This window comes from Pezoporus flaviventris, unplaced genomic scaffold (assembly GCF_033815535.1).
Source record: "Pezoporus flaviventris isolate CSIRO_AGI_PZ_B2104156 unplaced genomic scaffold, CSIRO_AGI_Pfla_v1 ptg000002l, whole genome shotgun sequence".
NCBI classification, from domain to species: domain Eukaryota; kingdom Metazoa; phylum Chordata; class Aves; order Psittaciformes; family Psittacidae; genus Pezoporus; species Pezoporus flaviventris.
Window position 1 is genome coordinate 46,381,097 of NW_026892550.1, and position 22,161 is coordinate 46,403,257.

Here is a 22,161-nt window from a genome sequence, read left to right on the forward strand (position 1 = left end):
TATCCATTTAAATTGACAGATTTCTGGTTGACATGGTCAAATGCAGATGAGATAGTTAATTAAGCACAAAGAATTCTCTTCTGAGCTAGAGGACATTATTGATGTGCTGAGGGTTTTTAAAAAGCCAGTAGAGAATTACATTTGTGCTGTCCTCATCCAGATTCTGAAATAAAGCTGAAAGTAACGACATGCTAATAAAACAGGAGGGGGAAGCTAGCGCAAAGTATTTGCTGTGTCAGCATGTCAACTCCTGACACAATCATGTGAATACTCGTTGAGTATAGTTAGAAATGACATGTTTAGTGCAAGGCCTGTTTCAGCTGAGGTGAGCAGTGGGGGTAGAAATGAACAGTATCTATTTTGTATGATTTTGAAGACTCCCACTGTAAATAGTTTTGTCGCATCATTTTCTAGAGAGTGAGTGTCTTACAATATCTGTAGGAATAATTTGCTTCTTCTACTCAACTGTTCATTACATTCTGATCTCTTAGAGACAAAAGTTTTCATTTTGGACACATGCTCCAAATAAATTTGCAGTCATTCCATTTCTCTCATTTTGCAGCTGTACATGAGGAAAAGAGAGAGTAAGAGCTCTCACTATGGGAATAATTGTAAAGTGTGATACCTTTATTTGTTCAGCTGTGCAAGGCTGAGAAAGGGGAGCAAAAGCATAGGAGTTTATTAGGGATATCTATGTGTGAAACAAAGTTTCTCAGGAGATTCCTCTGTTAAGAAACTAGGTGCTGGACTGGCAAGTGTGCTGTCTTGGGAGCAGTTCTCTGCTGCCTGGTGGAAGGGCTACGTGGCCGAATAGGATTTTTTGTGATAGAACATGCAAAAGGAACAGTACATACCTTGTACTTTTCTGTATCCTCTACTCAGTAAATGACCTAGATTATTTTGGGGGCAAAGCCAGACTGAAGATGGCATTTCCAAGCTGTAGAATAAGAAGCTGTACTCCGCGGTATTGGCTGGAATGTCTTTGTTTTGCCATGCTGTTCTGCAACACAGACAGCATCTGTCCTGTGCATGTGCATGAAACCTGTGCATGTTCACTTCCTTCCAGTGCGGCATTTGTTACAGAATTGCTCCACAGGGATAGAATTTGACTAATTACTATCATTATTATCCACTTTTATTTTTTTTCTTCTTAGTTTTAACAGCCTTTCATTTTAGCAGCCTGTAAAATTGTTGCTTCAGATGTTTATTTACAGTGTTTGCTGGGCTATGTTGTCATCAGCATGTGTGGTTTTGGTTTGAACAGTTCCATGTGATTAGAAAGAAACATTTTAAGGAATATAATTGGACAAAGTCTTTTGTACCATTAAGTGCTACATGGATACACAAATAGTCATCTTTGTGGATAAGACATGGTTTGCAGTACCTTGTGTCTTTGCATACCAGAAGTATTCTCAGACATTTGCAGCTCTGCATTATGGAGTGAAATAAAACAAGGAAAATAGAAAGGTGGGCAAGAGAGAGAATGAATATGTTCAGCTGAGATTTGCACAGAGATGACAGGTGAATGAGGTGGAGAGGTAAAGAACAGCTATTCCAGATGGCAGCAGCTTCAGGAGGGAAAATGCTAGAGTCAGAGCGGTCAGATTGTAGGAAGAGATGATGCTCATGTAGGATGAGTGGTGCTGGCAGGGAGATGAGTGTTAGAGGTCAGTGGGAAAAACATGGTAAATACTGTGCATGAAGTTTATTTCTTTTAAAGTAGACACTTCCTATAAATTTATCTTTTTTTCAGTTCTTTTCAGCACTGATTGCAGGTATTTTCTTGAAATCATCAGTGATCAGCATTTTCTATTATCTTTGGCTGCCTCACCACTTACGCTGCCTTAGTTGAGTTTTGTGTTGACAGCAGACACTCAAGTATAAATAAACCTGAAAACTGGAGAAATTTCATAATGATTAAATACAGTTTTCAGAAGTCTGTTTTTGAAGCATCCCTTCTGTCTTTTCTGTCTGGAAATGAAAGCTTTAAAGGTGCTTGAAAATCTAATAGCCCTGATTTGAGGGTTTGAAACAATTAACATTCTTCATAAGATTATAACAGTGTAATACGAGCCATTTCTGCGTAAATAGTTCATAGAAGAAGCAAATGTAAAATAATATGAAATTAGTGATGCTGAAAGAGCACTATAGTTTCAAGAGAGAAAAAAAAACCTAGAATTTCTGGATTAGCCTTGGAGTTCTTTCTCAGCACACCTGTCTGTGTATGGACACCCTCACTCTGCCAACTCCTCCTAAGTTTAAAAGTTTCCAGTTTCTGATGAATCATAGAATGGGTTGGAAAGGACCACAAGATCATCTAGTTTCAGCACCCCTGCCATGGGCAGGGAGGCCTCACACTAGACCATGTCACCCAAGGCTCTGTCCAACCTGGCCTTGAACACTGCCAGAGATGGAGAATTTACCACTTCTTTAGGCACCCTGTTCCAGTGCCTCACCACCCTCACAGTAAAGAACTTTTTTCTTATATCTAACCTGAACTTTCCCTATCTAAGTTTGAACCCATTGCCTCTTGTCCTATTGCTACAGTCCATGATGAAGAGTCCCTTTCTGGCATCCCTGTAGGCCCCTTCTGATATTGGAAGGCTGCTATGATCATGATTGTCAGTTGTAACTCATTTCCTGAGTGTTGCTATCATTTTAGGCTTATTCTCAACTCATTTAAACTTTATATTTTTTAATTGTCACTTGGCATGATATTAAATATATATCCTATATAAGATACATACATATCACCTATAAATAATATTTATATCAAATATATATCCCTAGTAGCAGTCATTCAGTATACTAAATGGCACTGTTGGAATGGTAATTAGTTCTCATTTCTTAGCCATGTTCCTACACAGATAACTTGTTTTGTGTTTAATTAGATTTACCCAATATTTCTAGCTGGAGTCTATGCATCTGTTCAACTTATATCTTAATTTACATAAAAATGTAGAAATTCTGTATATTGTGAAGCTCTGTGTTGAGACAACTGCTTTTCACGAGTGAGTGAAAGGATGATGTTATAGTGTAAAATGTCTTAAATGCTTATGATGAACGCATGGGACACTGCAGGTGAAAGGTGCAATGTGATTTTTTTTGTGTTTTGTTTTTTTTGTTTTGTTTTGTTTTGTTTTTTTAATTTCCCCAGGGGCAATTTTTGATGAATCTGCCAAAAAAGATGAGGAAGTTTTTCGAATGGCAGTTGCTGATCTCAACCAAAATGATGAAATCTTACAAACGGAGAAAATCACGTGTTCAGTGACATTTGTGGATGGCAACAATCCATTTCAGGCGGTTCAAGAAGGTAGGACATCTAAACAGATTTTTCTGCTGTTGTTTCTGCAGAGACATGCAAAATGCTACCTAGCTTTATAAGGAATTTGTAAGTTTTGCTGGCTTCTTTATATATAGGAGATAAAATATTGCATATAATATGATTTAGCCATTGTGGTTTGTGTTGCTATAGTGAGTTCAAGCTATAAACTTGGATTTTATCCATTTTGTAAGCAAAAGTTCTTGATAAAGTGGTAGAGAACTCAGACAATTTGCCTACTCCTTCCTTCTTTTGCAGGCTGCTTTGAAGTTACTGTCAAACCAATAGTCTTTAATTTATGATGTCTTATGCTAGCTTTCAGTTTAATTTCATATATCTAGCAGCACCTAGTTGGAAAACATAGGTTGTTGTGTGGATAACCTTTTCAGCACATGCACCTGAAAAAGATAGCTGTTTTGTAAGATGGATTAGAGACTCAAAAAGCGACCTGTGTCCAATATGATTTCGTACTCAGTCCATCCTTTGTCATTCTCCAATTATTGGTCAAGAGATGAGGATGTTGCTCTGGGCTCCTGTGATAGCAGTAGGATGATAACGGGACTCAATATTTGAAATCCCTCTGAGCTGGATTAGCAAATCACTGGTGTGACTGAGCAGTTTTCATACAACTAAGACAGCTGTATGAAGTCTTTAGAAATATGGATTCAAATTTATTTTCTAAACATTCATTATTTCTTTATTGTTCTGGCACACTAATTTCTGTCTGAGATGGTTGATGCTTATTGTAGGCATATTATTAAACTTTTCTTAATGAGAAAACAAAATTTTGATGCCTTTTTATATCCTTGTTGGCTCTGTATTGACACTTGATGTGGATCTTGAGATTGAGGCAGCAAACACGCACAGTTGCTCTGATACTTGTGAAATCAAAGGTTAGTACCTACTTGGCTTCAGTGGACTGTTTACAAGGCAATGTTAATGACAAAGACTTTAATACTTGATGACTACTTTTTATAGTGACAGTCTTAATTTTTGCGAATTTAAGATTTTTTTGGTTTGTTAAATTTTACAAGTGGATAGACCTATATGATGAGAAGATTGCAGTCTGGGCTTGACATAAGGGTGAGGCAGAAAAAGTTGGAATTTTGAAAATATTCCAGTCAGAATCAAATCTATTTTAATCTTAAAAGACCAACATAAAAACTGAAGCTATTCGATACTTCTAGAATCCAGAGGTAGAAAATGGGTGAGGTCAGTCTTTTTTAGATGATTTCTGAACTGTTAGTATTTAAGCTTTTTTCCAGTTCATCCAGGATGGATAATGTTAGCTGATGCCCTGTGATTAACAGTGATTAACACTGAAATTTATAAATTTATTTCCTTTATCACTGTGGTAGAGCAGTTGCAAAATTCTTCACAGAATGACATTTTAAGCAGCTTACTTATTTCTAACTTAAAGAAAACAGGAGCATCTAGTGAAGTAGAACATTCCAAATGAGTTAATGACCCAATATTTCAATAGCTAATTACTTATTTTTTGCAAAATTTGTGTATGTAATTTCTTGGCAAATATCTTGGTATAGTCAATATTTGAAATGTGAATCAAGTAGCTTTGATATAAATTTTATTACCATGTGTTGGAAAAAAAAAAGATTTTTTGTGATATTGATGAGCTCAAGAAAATATTTGCCAGTAAAACCTGTTTCTTGTAAATGCATGTCATGGCTAGCAAAGCCTCATAATTGCTATTGTTTAAGTGCCCTGTGTTTTGTTCAGCATAATTTGAGTGAAGAACAAAGGCTGCATCTTTTGCATGCATGTATCTGTGAATTTTTGCTTGTTAAAGTGTTTTACCACGGTTAATGTTTCTTTTAATTTGTTTTAAATGAATATAGGCATAAGCTGCACTATATATAACGTTTCAATTACAGTTTTCTCCGTTTCTTCTTTCTTCCACATCTTCATGTCCCTTGCCCCTGGTTTTTAACTGTGTTTCTTACAAGTGTTAATAGCAGAGAAGGGGACCTCTATAACTGTTGCCACATATTTCATGGTTTATCCCTTGGGAAAACACTTTGCTAAAATGCACTACACTAAACACCAGAAAAAAAGATCATTTAAAGACTCAAACCATTTCTGTATTCTATTTCTAGAACAAGTACTAGAATGAGGCTAAATCTCATGTTCTTGAGTGTGTGGTTTTCAGAATGCCAAAACTTACCATTTCCACGCCAGCATGATCCTTTTATTGAGAGCATAACATTAATATGAGTCTGAGGTACCTTTGTCTCTTCTATCAAAGTAGTGCCTAATGTGTAAAACCCATATTATTTATTTATTATATTCTACTCTTTATTTATTTAGATTGTTTTTAATGTAAACTGTAAACTGCTTGGAGTTTATTTTGGTTTAGTTCACAATTTATTTATTTTTTTGTGTGTGTGTGGTTATGGCACTTTTCATCTTGTCTAAATTGCAGAACAGCCTTTAAAAAAAGAGCTTTCAATATTTGGTAAAATGTTAATTTGAAGTATTAAATCCATAATAACAACTTAGAATCAGTCCAAATTTGTCTGAAATATGTCCCTTTTAGTGAATAGGTTCTTAAAAAACTTGCCTAGGATTTTAAATTTTTAAAAAAACAAGCAGTCATAAGCAAAGATCTGAAAGAACAAGACATTAGGTACAGGAGATGTATTTACAAATTTATTTTTCATAATAATCCACTAATGGACCTCATGTATCATTGCTACCTTTTGTTTCATTTTATTAGCAAAATTAGGAAGTAACTCCCAAACAGTGTAAACAGGAACACTCAGATACTTAATATTGATTTTGGAATTTAAAGATAATTAATTTGAAAGGATTGACTGCCTTGTGGTACTTGCTGTTCTTCCCTCTAAATCTGTTTTTATAAATTATTACTGTGCCCTGAAATGTCTTCCATTTGTATCTGAGGGCATCTCATTAACAGTTCTGATTGGCGCACTAAGGCAGTATTGCAAAGCTGAGTGGTTTTATCCTAGAAGAGCTGTGAATGACTTGCGCCATAATATCATTGGAAGTGCCCTGAGGGACGATTTATAGGAATGTTCTGGTGCATGGAAATAGGAGGTGAAATTTAGTTTCCTTAAGTTAGGGAGACTTTTCTCCCCTTCACTGTATGTTCTGTCAGAAAGGGCCAACAGTGAGCCTAGTGCTTTACTGTGCAGCTCATGCTTGAATGTCAACTTCGTGGGGTGTTACAGGCACCCATCAGGATGTGATAAGTTTGAGGTTGCCCCATGAGGTGGGAGGCATGTCCAGGGCAAGCCTGGCTGGTAGGTCAGCATAAGGACCAGTGAGGTGCAGCCCAGTTGCTGGGATGTGTCACAGTGGCATGCATCTGTGGAGATTTCCAACAGAGCATGTTCCTTTGTCTCTTCCTCTTTTCTCAGTGCAAAATACTTCACAATAATTGCAATACTCTTGTATGTGATGTCTCAAAATATTTGTGGGCCTGTGTTACTGTGAGAGGAAGAATATTGTAGCTGTTTTTTTTTGCTGTGGCCCCATAAGATGCTACAAAGGGAAAGCAGGAATTGGAAGTTTTCTTTGTATAGAGAGTGATGGAGGTAGGGATAGTCAGGTTTCGCATGGTAGCAAGTCAGTATTTTAGCCCTAAGAAACAATGAATTTTGATGCCAGAACCATACTGGTGGCAATAATATACATTAGTGTAAACTACTTCCTTTCTTGTGAGACTTCAAATAGGGTGGGACATGCTTTCAAACAGGTTAGAGTTTGACAATATACTTAAAGTGTAATTATTTTTGAAAAGTCATGTTTCTGTATTTCTTTTTAATGGACAGTTTGGGGTTTTTTTGGTTCACTGGAAAATTTGGTCAAAATTGTTACATCACTTCTTTTTTGTGTGTCAGAATGTCATTGTGCTCTTTTATCTCTCATTTTCATTATTCTTGTGCTTACCTCAATACACTAATAATTAAAGCCTAAATTTTGTGTTTGAAATCCTGCTATTTCCTCCAAGCCTTAATTTATTAGTAATATGATCATACGATGGATGGATGGCTAATGTGAAATATGCAATAGCTTGTGCATTTTTGTGGTATTCTCTGCTGAGTTATCTTGGTAGACAGACCACTAAGTATCTGTTTCAAACAACTGCTAATGATTCCCTAAACCTTTCTTGTCATCTAAACATTTTCCACGAAGTCTTGCATATACTTGTAATACTGATTTACTTATATTTGGGGAAAGGTGTTTTCCATTGTCTGCTGGTTTTATTGTCTGCTGTAATTCCTATCCTAAGGCAAATAGACTGAGGGGGAGCTTTGTTAACTGGAACCAGAGGTAATACTTTTGCTCATGCTGATACGCCTCCTCAGGCAGCACAGTTTCTACAGCTCTCATGCTGCCATTTCCACTTGCACACCAAGAGTTACAGAGCAAACTCTGCAGTGCTTGAGGCATCTGCAGCATCTGGAGGGTTGCTGGAGCTCAGCAAGACCCATTTCCAAAGATGTGCAGGGATGTGCAGGGTCTTTGGAGATTCATTGCCAATGTTTTAAGCCTTATAACAAACACTTTACCTGATGCTCATATCTTTTTATCTTGCTTCTTTCTCCTATCTCCTTTTTTTTTAATGTCATATTTTGCCTATCTTAAATAATATTTTTAGTAACCCAGTGTTTTCCTACTATAGGCAACCTATAGCGCATGACAGGTAGATTTGACTGATGCTGTTTGAAGTCCACTTTGTTTGACAGGTTTTCCTATTGTAATCATACATATATGGGGGAGTATTTCTATTTTTTTTAAACCAACCTTTTTGTCATTCATGTTAGTCACCAGAGTATGCTTACAGACACCAACTCAAGCCTTCGTAATGGCTTTTGAAAGCTTATTGTGATCAGTGAAGTAAATAAGGCAGTGAGTCATAACTAAATGGGATTCAGCTGTAGAGCAGCAGAGGTTTGTAGGGCAGCAATAAGTATGAAGGTCACATGCAGGATTTTATTCAAGCAAAGGTTTATGGTCGGGAATTATGGCCTGATGGGTACATCTGCTTTGGTCTTTGGGACTAGATGAATGTAATAAGATTGTCTTTTCCAGTTTCTCTGATTGCTGTAGAGACCTGTTTAAATCCACAGATTTCATGGACTACTAAACTTTCTTTCACTTTGTGTCAGTTATTTCTTCATATTTCTCAGCCTTTCTCGTGCTGTTTATTAACCAGTACATGTTAGGTTTGAGATGAAACCTTTACAGGCTTGCACTTCTTCACTGCCCTTCTGTTTCATTTCAGGTTTGCTTTCTTATTTCCCAATAAAATGGATTTTGATGTGAAATGATATTGCTAATACTGAGGAGGAAAAAATCATTTTCAACCAGGATTTGAACTATAAAAAGTTAAGGGAGAAAAGGAGGAGAAGCATTCAAAAAGTAATACAGCATTCCATTGTAAGATCAGAAACTGCTGGAAATGTTTGCAATTGCAAATTGATTGTATCATTAGTACTTCAGAAAATATGGCAAGATACCTCTTTTGAATTACCTATCCTCTGTGTATCCACATAACGTACCACCATTAGTGGTGCTGTGCCTTGTTCTTAAATACTGGGTGAGAAGCCTGTACTCACACAGGCTTTGTTCTCATTTTAGTCCTGCTAACCCCACAAAATCAATCAGATCTCCAATTTGCATAAATGCACCATGGGAGTCCAAGTGTTGGCGGCTTAAGAAAAAACGTTTTACAACACTGGTGATAGCATCATGACAGTTGGGAAGACAGTGGTTGCATGGAAGAAGATCAGGGAGAGGGAAAGATTGAACATTGAACTAGAAGAGGGCTGTGTAATAGAGGCTTAGTTTAAGAGAAGCAGGATGCGTATATAACACATTTTTAGCAAGAATTTCAAAGCTATTGTGACCTTCCTTTGCCTGGATGCCATATACCCAGAACATACTGTGAACTATAAAAGGGGATCAGTTTCATTTTGAGAAAGGCCTCATACTGTTGCAGCAGTTACAGTAATTGCAAGGCTTCTACCACTCTCCAGTCTTTGAATTTTGGGTTCTAATGTTTTCTGCTTCCTAATTTTTTCTATAGTAATGCTTTCTCCAAGTGCAAGACAACTTACATTACCTTTATTTCCAGTTTGAAAGCAAAATCTGGCAGCTCTAAGCTGCACTAGACTTCCAGGTGCTTGAGGACAAAAAAAACAAAAAAACAAAAAAACTTTTATTTTCATCTCCGAAAGATTCTCCTAAATCTATATAAATAAATAAAAATCAGTCCATCAAGAATGGATTTCTCTAGGGTAGTTTAAGCAATGTGAAATAGATGGTTTGAGGAAAAAAGGTGTAAACCTCAGCAGTCCTTATTCTCAAAAGGCAAATCTAAAATATTTAAACTACTGATATTAGTGCAATTGAAGAGCCTTTTCTGAAATATGCTTTCCAAATTACTGAGCCAAAGCGGGGGAAAAGAGGCTTTCTACAGTGCAGGCTAGAGCAAGAACCTGCCATCTTTTAGTTACTGTTATCCACGTCACCTCACAGAGTACCTAAAACCCACCGAACATACGCTTTATGCCTGCTTCATGTCTTTGTTGTGGTTTAAGGAAAGAATATTAGTGTTTCTATGGAAACCACTTTTCTTCAGGTGACCAGGAAACCCAGGAGCATCCCAGTGTTCTACTTGGCTGCATCACAGCTTTCAGGTGCAGTGATACGGCTGAAGGTACTTATGTGGGCACCACACATGAAACCAAGGAATAGTGTTTCAGAGTTTGGGTTACCTACCCCACCACTACCTTTCTGCAGCCTTTTTTTTCCTTCTGCTTTCTCATGACTTTAAAACAGCAAGAGTGATTTTCTTAACACTGGATGCCATTTGCCATTGCCAAAGTTTGGCTCAGCATTGCCAAGTTATGGCAGATTTTGACATTTGTATCAGAGCTTCCACTTTCAGGTGACAGACATGACTTTTAAAAGGCTTGAAACCATTTTTTTCTCAGGCTTTTGCTTAAAAAGCATGTGACTGTGAGGCAGGCTGTTAAGCTCTTTAGCTCTTTTAAAAGGTGAATCAAATAAATAAATGGACAAGTGGGATGCCCTTTGATGATAGGGTGTAGAGTGCATTTTATCACGTTAATATAAGGGTAGCTACATAGGCTGATATTGTGCAGTACTTGCGCTTTAAATCCAGATTGGGTCATTTCTGATTTTGCAATATGCACATTTCCACTTGCAGTTCACAAGTACCCAATATACATTTTCATACGTTAGACACAGTGCTTCAGTCTGTTGTGTTAATGTACTCTGACACACTGCTAGTGGCTTACTTTTAAGGGAGCTACGCAAATTATGATGTGATTAAATAGTATCAGTAGTGCATTTAAATGTTTAAAGCCGCTGTGCCAGAAGGCTTTTGGGGTATTTTAACAAACAGAAGTATAAAGGCAAAATAAATGAGAGAAGCTTCATCTTCCTAGATGCCAATTATTTAGCTAGCACCCTAGGCTGTAAGTCCCCCAAAGTAATCTCCTTAAATAAATAATGGACACCCTATCTGGATTTCTGCCTCATCTTTTTGTGAAGCAGTGTCCACTAAAATCACTGCAGCAGTCAATCATCACTATCCAACCAGAAATGTATATTCCTAGACATGAGGATACATATTTCAGCCCGCAACCTTGCAGCAGGTTGTGGTAACTACCAAGCAATAAACTGCTGCATTCAATTGTTTTCTGTTTGGTGTAGTCCTCCTGTGCTATCTCATTAAACTGCGTTAATCTGGGGTTTTGCTTTTTCTCACTAAATTCTCTGAATTAAGTGTAAGTCACCAAGTCTTTGTTTCACTTAACAGTTTAGGTAGAAATATGTATCCAGCTGTGTACAAATCTATATTTGCTCCATGCATCTGTATCGGTGTTTGTCTAAAAGTCGATGCAATTAATTAAATGTTATTATTTTAATTAATTAATTGCATAAGTAATTAATTATTTCCTTTAAGACTTCCTTGCTCTTCTTCCTTCCCTTCTCAAATACTTTTTGTTTCATTTACAAGATTTTTTTGCTGCTGTAATGTGTTAGCTCTCTGGGCACAGGCTGTGTTCTTAGTAAGTACACTGATGTGTATTTGAGGCAATTGGGTATTTATGTGATGCAAATAATTTTTAACATACTCCTCTCTCTATGTATATAATCAGACACGAAGTGTACTTTATGGAGGACAGTAGTGTTTTAAAATCTAATTCTGATAATGAGGAAATGAGCCATGACACTCTGGAGGTGAAGCCTGAAGTGAATTATGAAGGTCATTCTCTTAGATGGGGAAATTAATTATATTTTAGCCTGGTTCCCTGTTACTTAGACCCTTTATATTGTACACTACCAAGTAATTTTGACTAAATATCAATTTGTGAAAAATTATCTGAGCAAAAGAGAGCAGTTACAAGGACAGATTTTGAAACTAGGCAGAGTTTTATTAAAACACTAATCATATCAGAATACCATAACCTTTCATGTTCTCTTTTTGAAAGGATGTCTGCTGTGGGATTTTAATACTTATTCTATTTGACTGTCGGTGTGCCTTTGGCTTCTGTGATTACTGGCCCTTTTAAAACTTTTTTTTTTTTTCCTTAAAATCCATTCTTTTGCAATTCTTCATTGTGTAGTCTGAGAGTACTGAGGTGAGCCAAGCCACTTTGAAGGATGCAGTTGTTAAGCAGAGCACTCACGGAGGGAGATGCAACTGGTAGTTCTAATGATAATCAGAAAACATTTACTCTAAGCCTGAAATAGACATAGGAGCCTTGCAGAGCCTCTCATGTGCTGTTGACACACAAGAGAAAGTTTGGCTTTGGGAGAACTAACAACTGGGACTTAGCTTCATGTGTAATTAAAGCACCTGCCTAAAAGCTTTCCTGAGCCAGGATATACTTAAGCAATCCCAAATCAGTGACTTAATTTTATTTGGCAGCTGATATTCTTTATTTTGTTTACTTTAAGGGCATATTTTCTCCAGAAACTTATAGATCATAACAGCATTTTTGCATCCTACACCTCTGCCCAAATGACTGTGTCAGGTGGCTGTAGGTCCTCTGCTATTGCTGGAAGCAGAAAATGTGTCTGCAGGTCATGGCTATGCCTGGTGATATCTGGAAAAAAAGTCTGACGTCACAACAAATCTTCCAGGGTGCCAGGCCACAAACAGTTGAGTAAGTAAAAGCCCACAGAGGTTTTGCTTCTGACGTTATGTTTTATGACAAGAGGGTTATGATGTACTGGGCTCAGTCATCACAAAATACTGGAGAGATGTGTTCAGAAATTGCAGTTTAATGTTGCAGGTAACCAATTTATGTTCACCCCATCCCTCTGTGACCTGGTGCAGGAAAGAAGCCAGCAAGAAGCTACTTTCTTTTTCAAAAAAGTTACATCTCTTTAGTACCAAGCTGTGGCTCAGCAGCAAGCCTTATGAGAGCCAGCCCTTGCAAAGGGCAGAGCAAGGGAGTGAGTGAGCATAATCCCCCCTTCCAGGTGCAGCCAGATGTTGGGCCAGCTTTGCTGTAATGTTGGGTGCCAGAAGCTGAATGCAAACAGTTGTTAATTGGTCAAATACAGGAGCAGCCAGCTGCCCTAAGAGAAGAGACACTTGCATTTCTGAGAAGCTGTTTCAGTGAAAAGGGGTGCCAAAACTTTGTTTCCTGAAACAGAGAAGAGGAATGTTCGGATAAGATGAGATCCACTCAGACTACTGGAAGGAGTTTAAAAAGCAAGTTTTGTAGTTTGTAACAGCTAGCATGCTCTCTAATGGGTTCAGTTTGAAATGTGGTCTTGTCAAGACACTGGTAAAAAGGCTTGGTAGTTCTAATTGAAACATATGAAATTTGAGTTTATTCCCAAGGTCTTTCCTAATTCTAATTATCTGATCGAAGCAAGGAAAAGAGAGTAAATGTGCACACATGAAAGATGAACACAACTTCCACTTGTTTTTCTTGCCTTTCCAGTATTTTCTCTGTTTTTAATAGATTTTTCATCTTAATTTGCCACTGATGGATCAAATATTGATCCAGAATAATTCTCTTCTGTATGCTTGGCTCGTTGAGTTCCACACATCATGGAATGCAAATTACTTCTTCTGATGAGAGGAGGAGACAGTTTAGATGCCTGTGCAGCACGGGAGCAAGTACTACCTTGCCTGTCTTAGTTGTTAGAAAGACACAGTGACATTGATTTAGAATAGCAGTAACTGAGTAAGACAAACCTCTGAAAACAGTAACTTAAAACGTTTTGAAGTAATTTTCTTTGTGGTAGTTCACTTAATGGCATTAAAAAATGTACTGTTCTGCCTTATCTTTATCTTGAAAAAATATATAACTATTCAAAGCAAAACTTTGCTTTGTAGTTTTTGCTAGTAACAACTACTTCCTTAGAGGCAAATTATATCTTTAAAAAAACAGATAACAGTATTATATTGATAGTTCACTGAAATCCTGTAGTTGGAACATTTATTTCATTGACAAAATATTTGGAGGAGTAACCTTTTAAAAGTAGGCCAGCATCCAGTGAAGCCCCATGCACAGGTATTGCTTGGCCGCATAAGTTACATTCGATTCACAATTTTTTAAGCATAAAACATACTTTTTATGTTTTATACTTCCAAGAGCCTTGGAAGAAATCAACATTTTGTTATTTATATTGCAGTACAACCTTAAGAATTTATGCAATGCTGTTTTATTTCTTTCTCTTTGCATAGGATCTCTTAACCCCCATCAATTTGTGCCTGAAAATACATTATTAAGATATATTGTGAAGGGTTTTCTTATGTCAGAAGAGCGGATAAGCAATCATAATGCATGTAAGGTGTTATTTAAACCTTCTGTCAGCTGAGCCTTAAGGTCAATAAGGCTTGCTTGGAGTTGGTTCTGATTCTTCGCAGACAAAATGCCATGAAAAATAAATTGGCAGGTTGTGATGTTATGTAGCATCAAAATTTTAAGAATTGGTTTATTCATATAAAAAGCAGATGTAACAAGTGGGGTTGGGTATCCACTTACGGATGTAACAAGTGGGGTTGGGTATGGCTAGTCTCCATTCCTCCTTCTTTCAATAAATTTAGGTAGCACTGTAATCCTAAAACTCCTAAAACTAGAATTTGAGCACAACTGGTTCCAAAGCTCAGATCACTTTTTTAAATGAAATGTAGCTGCTAAATGTATTTAACCATTTGATCATGCCTTTGAATTTTTAACCCTGACTTCTGTGTCAAGTCCCTAGTCTAGGTTGATAGATGAAATAGATGTGCCAGTTCACATACATTTCACCTCTCTCTTTGGGTGATTTTCTGCTCTTCAGGTACTCATTTCATGTGTAATCTAACTTTATGAGGAAGTTAGATGCTGCTATGAATCAGCAGATGTTGTTTTCTTATCTGAAACTGAAGATGTAATTTATGTTACAAAATTAAAAAAAAAGTTCAAAACTGGATAAGTGATTTTACATTTGATGTAATAATGAAAAGCAGAATTTTTAGTAGTTTTTCTAGATGTGAATGCTTTTTGTATTGCTAAACTATAGTATCATTTTTCACAAACAAATTCTAGAGAACTGTTTGAGCTTTCCTTTAAGGGATAGACTGTGATGTAGACTATAACTCCTTTTTCCTTGCCCAGTTTGTTCCTGTTGGCTATTTCTGGCTGATTATTGGTTATTTCTGACAGTGCTTGTTTTTATCTGGCCAATTCTGATGACATTAATGTACGAGAAACTCAGCTTTAGCTCACATTATGAAAGAACAAAACTTCCAGACTCTAAACTACCTCTGAAAATCAATATGGTTGCTCATTCTTGGATGCGTCAGGCTCAGCAAATCTCTCTAATTCGGTTCAGATTTCTCAGCTTCAGTGAGATCAGTTGTACAATGGCAAGTTGGAAAACATTACATGTAAAAAAATCCCTGAACTCAACAAGGTGCATGTTATAGTGATTTTATTCTAAATTAAGGCTGAAAATAACAGAAACAAAATGGAATCATTGTAACTTATTAGCACACTGTAGTATTTCTCGCTGCATATGATCTCGGTTGCTGCCACTCCTCAGAAGCATTTATTTCAGATTTCAGCTCAGGTTCTTCACAATGCAAAGGGACGTTCAATCTTAATAAAAGTAGCTGAAATTCTTAAATTTCCTATAAGGTCTGTCAAAAAGCAACAGAAGCAAAGAAGCAAATGAGATATATTGCCATCATATTTTTTCAGAGAAGATTTCCCTGTCACAAATTGACAAATTGCGCTGTGCCACTGATGTGTAGGAAAATAATGAGGGATGGTACAAAGTAAAAAATGTGCAAGTAACATTTAAAGATTTATTAGTGCCTTTCCAAACATGCCTAATATCATGCATGTGAATGCAGTGATGTTAATTCCAGAGATTTTGAAAAACTATCCAAAAGTCAAATGCAAGAAGTTCATGGTGGCTTTTAAATGCTTTTTAAAAGATTCAGAAGTGAAATAAACAAAAAAAGGTAGGTGGTCATGTAGTGTAGCGCAATAAAAATGGCTTGAACTGTTCCTTTCCTGTAACCTCCTCAGGTTGTGAACATTACTGGTAATACAGGGCCACTTGTGAAGCAGTGCAGGATTCATAGTAAGACGCGTATATGTATTATATACTTTTATAAACAGAGCCTGTACGTTTTTGGGAAAGAAACATTCCAGCAAGAGTTTTGAATGCAGGCTTTGGTGGTGGCATCTCTGCATTACAGGAGATCTCTACTTGCTACCCATTTGCAGGACTACAGAGTGAATGAAGGTTCTCTTATCTAGAAAGTTGTCACTTTCTCCAGCTTTTCAAATTGTTTTGTTTCTTGAGGTGAATTAGGCTGGCCATTTTGATTTCAAAAGACAAGTGGAATTCTTTACACACACACACTACTCTTTCAGACTTTGCAGAGTTGGAGAGCTTTAGAAGTACTGGGGTGTCTATGTGTGGCTACTGAAGAGGTTAACAGACTTTTCAATTAAGTTAGAAGAGTTAGTACTAAATAGTTCTCTCTCCTCTGTAGAGTCCTGTATTCTATAAGGACAACAGAAAAGATGGAGAAACATTTGTGCATACAAAAAAATATCCATGCTATCTCTTTCTGTTTCTTTGTAAAACCTGAAGAAGAAAGGATTGCAGCCTCTGAGGGTCTCAGTTGTGGTGCACAGAAGAGCACACAAAATTAACCAAATTTATTTTAACTGTAAATATTGCACGCAAGAGTAAATTGTATCATTCAAAGTCTAAAATGCATTTGTGTATCTGGTTCTTTTGTAATGAGAAATGAAACAAGCATTTAGAAAGATGTGAAATGCACTTACTTGTCATGAATTGAATAATTTAAGTCTAATGTGGCTGACTGACCCAGATCTCTTTTTTTTTTTTTTTTTTGCCTCGCAATTTCTACTGAGGATTCTGAAATTCTGTTAATAAGAGTTGAAAAGCTGTCTCCCAAGGGGCCGTGTTATACCTTTTTAATTGGTGTATTGATGACAGAAATGGGAATGAAGGGTTTAAGCCTAATTCTCTAGCTCTCACTTTCAAAATAGGAATTGAGTCGAAACTTTCACCTGTAACCTCTGTTGAACTCTGCAGAAGGCCTGAAAAGTGACATTGCAAGAAGGAACGGGTTTGCAGTTTTTGGTTAATATAAGTAATCTGAGGATATTTCTTCAAATCAGTCATCTGTATTGGTATTTATGCCTAGGAATGCATTATTAGAAAAGAAAGTACTGCAATTAGGAAAAAAAATCAACCCAAAACAAAACAAAAAACCACCGAACAAGTGAACAATTTTGGGTAGAAACATGTGTGGATATGTACAAGATATTAACTTGTAATAAAATTCTTACGGTTACCAAGGCTACAAGAACATACATGATGTCATCTTAAAATGCATCAATAATCTTTTCCATTAAAGCTATCATTGTAGGAGCATTTGAAATGGACATTTCCTAAAGCTTTACCTGGCATAAAAATTACTTGGCAGAAGTTATCTGTCATGCAGAGCCATTGCATCTGGCAGCTGGAATATGCATCTACATAGACTAGATTGCCATTTTAGAAGTACCAGAGCTTTGGGAAAGTAAAATGATTCCCAGGTTGTCTATTATACTTGGATGAAATGGAACTTTGAAATGTTTACTTGCTTTTAGTAACTTGTCTGTTAGTTCTCCTAGAGCTTGCTCAGTCTGATTATTTCTCAAATAGTTATTTTATCTCCAGATTAAGTTAAATTTAATAATAAGATTTCATATCTTGACTGTTGCTATAGAGTTATATAAAGCAGAAGTATGTAAGTGTAAGTGTAAATGTAAATGGCCTATTCTATGAGGTTTACCTTTGCTGTTTCCGGGCTGCCACTTGAAACAATTGAAACAAGTTTTGTCTTTCTGTATAGTGTGCTCTAGAATTCACTATATTTGGAAGGTGCACATGTTCCTTGGCTGGGTTCCTTATGGCAGACGTCCTCCTTACAGATCTGTATGGCTGTGGTCATATGGACTGGAAACAAGAAATCTGCAGTGGGCCAAAGAGGGACGAAGGTTACATTGTACCCAGAGAAATTTATCTGTGTTAAGTTAGGATATGAATTAAAAGGGGAATAACTATTTCTGATCAAATGTTTTTGTGCTCTCTTCCAGTCTGCAGAAGCTATTGACTGTGAATTTCCACAAAGTACTTACTTAATAATAGCTATTTTTCAACAAATTTCTATGCAGGTAGAACCTGAGGAACTCAAATTGCAGACTACCTGATACAAAGAATTCACCATAATGTGCAGGGGGGGAAAACAACCAAGCAAAAAATCCTTTACTGTTTAGTACGCTTTGCTTTGGTTTGTTTGTTGCTTAATATTCTTCTGTGCGTAAACAACTTACTTGGTTTGCAGAACATGGAGGAAGAGGGTCAGGAGGGAGAAGAAAAGAACTTATTAGTGCTCCTGGAGGTAGAATTTTCCAGAATTTTGTTTTAGTGTTTTATTTAGCTCTCTACCTATGCAACATGAGGTTTTGGATAGTATTTAGTTTTCTGCAAAATATGTAACTTATATAAGATTTCATTAAAGGCAGACTGTCTTGTGATCTTACTAGGAGCTGCTCTAGAAACAATTGTCATTTCATGCAGTTTGCCTCTGCAGGTAAAATAGTAATTTATATAAAGCCTAATTTTGCAATTTTCTAAAATAATTATAAAATATGTATTTTCCAATGAGTGTACCTGCGCTGTATCTCAGTCTTAGACAGTTATCAGAATGATTGGTACCAGTTATACCCTGTCTTCTAATTCTTTATCACCTCTATAATTTTTCATTATTCTGGTTTTTGGTGGTTGATACCATAGTGAGAGACCTACACTTACCACGTTACCCTCCTTCAGTATTGAAATAATAACATTTTTAGTGTTACAGAAAATCTCCACTGTCTCAAGTTTTATTTTAAAATTTAGTACCAGCATATTAGAAATAATTTCTTCAGTTTTTAGGATTCTTGGATTATAGACATTTAGCTTTACTTATTTGAAAACATTTTTTCTTGATGAATGAGATTACTTCCAGAAAGTGATGTAAACAGATAACTGAAAATGCATCCTTTTATGACTGGTAGAGCTGTTTTTCCTCACTATCTCTCTTTGCAGCAGGCAGCAGCCCAGCCTTCCTGTGTGATTACAGCATCAGCATTTGGGTTATTCTGAAGGGCTGTCCATATTGTGTAACGATGATCCGTCAGAAAAAAACAAGGCTGCAATAATGCAATGCAGATGTCCAAATAGAAGAGAGATGTGCTTCCCAGACTGAGCTGATACCACTTGCCATTCACAAGTTTTGGAGGCTTCTGAGATTGCCATTTAGCATAATGTGTGATGTTGGAGGCTGAGAAATCCTGGGACGGGGTAGAGGAGGTGTTTCAGAGGACGATAATTGCTATCACTTGAAAGGCACCATCCCTTAGCATCATGAATCTGTTCCATTCCTTTCACCCACTTCCTGTGGCATCACCTTCTGCTTGTTTTCAATAGCTGTTCAAACAAATTAAATCTGTTTATTCCAACTAAAAGTCTGAATACAGGGTATTCAGGAATAGACAAACCCACATTTATTGCCTGATTCACTTTTTGCTCCTTGCTCTGCGTTATTGTAAGATGGCAAGAGTGCTTCATGTTTTATTTGGTTAATATAATGTATATTCAATTTGCATTTTTAATGTTTCTGAAGGTGAAGGATATCAACTTCAGCAGCGCTGAACATGGTGATGTAATTGCTTGTAGGGCAGTCCTAAGATTTTCAGAAATGGCTTTGTTGGGAAATCTTTCAGAACCTCAAACAAGCATACCAATCAAAAGCTCACCTGTATTAAAACTGTCACGCATACTCCATGAAATAGTAGAAAGTTACAGCTGTGCAGCTATCTTGGTGTTGCCTGTTCATTTCACTTCAGATGTTTGCAGGTGGACAAAGAAAATCTTCAGGGATAAATAGAGGCTACCAAGGTATGCTAAACACTAATGAATGCTTACTTTAATTTCTCCATTACTGGAAATGAGTGAGGCTATAATTTTGAAGTTATTACTTGTGTACCTGAGAAATAGAGAAACAAACAAACAAAAAAAGGCTTTTATTAAAGGGAGTATATAAAGCTTGTGATAGTGAAATTTATGTCTCTTAATCCAGTGTTTGACTGCAGGTTCTGGGCTTCTAAAACAGCATTTTTCACCCGATGGATTACATGTTATGAAAGATACCAGAAATAAATTAGACTTCTGGACTTCTGATGGCTAGTGTATGCCTTTTGCATTGTTGTCCCTGACTTAGAGGTGGAATTATATCATGCAAAAGGATCTGCATTCTGCAAATTAGATGCTGAGATGATAATGTTTTCAACCACCTAATAATGTTCTGAAGTGCAAACGCAGATAGAAAAATCTCTTTAATCAAGTTAAAGTAATTAAGATTGGTCCAAAGAGGCTATTTAGCTATACTGTGTAATTGTACCGCTCATCTTTTATAAAGCAGTGATTGCCAGACATCACTTAAAAAAATAAATTAGGTACTGTTTTGACAATGTTACTTCACTATGGGTAAGCTCATGCTTTTTTGTATTAAAGTTTGTTATAAGTTTAAGCAAACAGAGCCTCTGTTTGCTTAAAAAGCTATATGTCAACAAAGCTGGTGTCCTTGTACATACATACAGAAGCACTTTATATGCCTTCCTCTTCCAAGCTCGTTTTTGATCCATTTTATAGTTCTATGCTATCACATAATACATATATTTTACTTTTTTTTTCTTTTCTGTAAAGATTAAATTATTTTGAAGGGTTCCCAAAATACAAGATTTTAGTGTGAAGTTGATAGTTGCAACATGGATATGAAAATAGCCCGAGTGTCTAAGACAAAATTTTTGACCTGTGGTGGGCTAATATTCCCAAGATTCCTCTCCTGCCTGTTCCTATGATGATATAACTTCTTTATTATTTTTGTCCTTCTGGTGTATTGTTTACCATTTGGAAGCCAGGATTATGACTACACTGTTATCTGAAGTTGACAAAGATATTCTGTACAATGTGAAGGAGGATGGCATTTTGTTCATTAACTTTCTCTTCATTAGGCAGGTATTTAGGGTGCTTAACTCTGTAATGCATTTGACATAAGAATTGCCAAAAAGAAATGGTGGGTGTGTTGTGACTCACCAGATCAAACGTCCTTGGCACCTCCTACCACCCAAAATATACACATAACATTGGTCAGGGGGTGATTTCATTAAAAATACTGATTTAAAATTAGGTCACTATAATTTCAGCAGCATCAAGACATAGCATTTGTAAGACAGTTTAATCCTGTATGAATTATTGTTTAGATAAAGGTTATTAATTACCAACTTCCATTCTGTTAATGGCAACATTCCAAGAAAGCACTCAGAGGCTTCCCTGTTCTCCCATCTATCCGTTGTAGTGAGTTGGAGTCAACTCAAGTATTTCGTTTTAGAGTAGAAAACGTCAAAAAAAAAATTGTCTGCCAGGCTTTTAAATTCTATCAGTTATTCTTTCTGTTAATAAAATGCAGATCTGCAGCATAATTTTTAATGTCCAGTTTAGGTAGAGAGGGAGCAGAGAAAATTGATTGGGAATTGTATTAGTAGTATTGTATCATCTCACCTACTAGCAATGATAAAATTATTATTACAGGTACATTCGTTAATAAAGTCCAGTCAGAACTGTCTCCAGTTGTGGCTGCTTTATTAAGTCACTGGTCTCTTTGGAATGTTGCTTAATTTTTATTGCCTATTCAGTTATAATTTCTTCTACCCATCACTCTTTCCTTTTGTTTCCCGCAAGAATATTTGTCATTGCAAGACATTACCAGAGTGTAATGTATTTTTCTCTACTAATTAGTTACCAAGGCCCATTGGAAATTGTAACAGCATATACAATGCAATAACCTATTCACAGATAAGAGAAAATCAAGGGAGAACAAATTTACGTTTATTACACTTAATGCTGTTTGGCACTTTTAATTTTTTCATGTGATAGGCTTCCAGATGGAGATCTGTCAGAGACCGTGTAATTTGTTTGTGTATACTGCAGTGCAGGGTTGTGAAGGAAAAGCAGGCCGCTTCATCAAATGACTCCACAGCAGAAGTGGTAACTTCCTCTTGCCATCTCCTGCATAGCACCAGAAGCCCTGGGAAGAGCATCCACTGGCTAAATAAGCACATAATCCCCAAAGAATGGGAACTTGAGTCCAGGGTCGAAATACACAGAGCTGCTTTAAATGTGCAATTCTTTTATTTTTAATTTTACTGAACAACAAGAGGCCTGAAGGGCCATGCAGA

The 22,161-nt window shown here is 36.6% G+C and overlaps 1 protein-coding gene across 2 annotated transcripts in view; it reads left to right on the plus strand.

The window, feature by feature from the left end:
* The window catches only part of GRID2 (glutamate ionotropic receptor delta type subunit 2), a 729,516-nt gene that overhangs the window by 142,945 nt on the left and 564,410 nt on the right, over positions 1 to 22,161 (plus strand). For both annotated transcript variants that reach the window (XR_009747555.1, XM_061477352.1), the window contains exon 2: positions 3,158 to 3,313. Coding sequence is in view for 1 of the 2 variants with exons in the window: in XM_061477352.1 (XP_061333336.1) it covers positions 3,158 to 3,313 (156 nt within the window). In the remaining variant the exon portion in view is untranslated. The remainder of the gene's footprint in view (positions 1 to 3,157; positions 3,314 to 22,161) is intronic.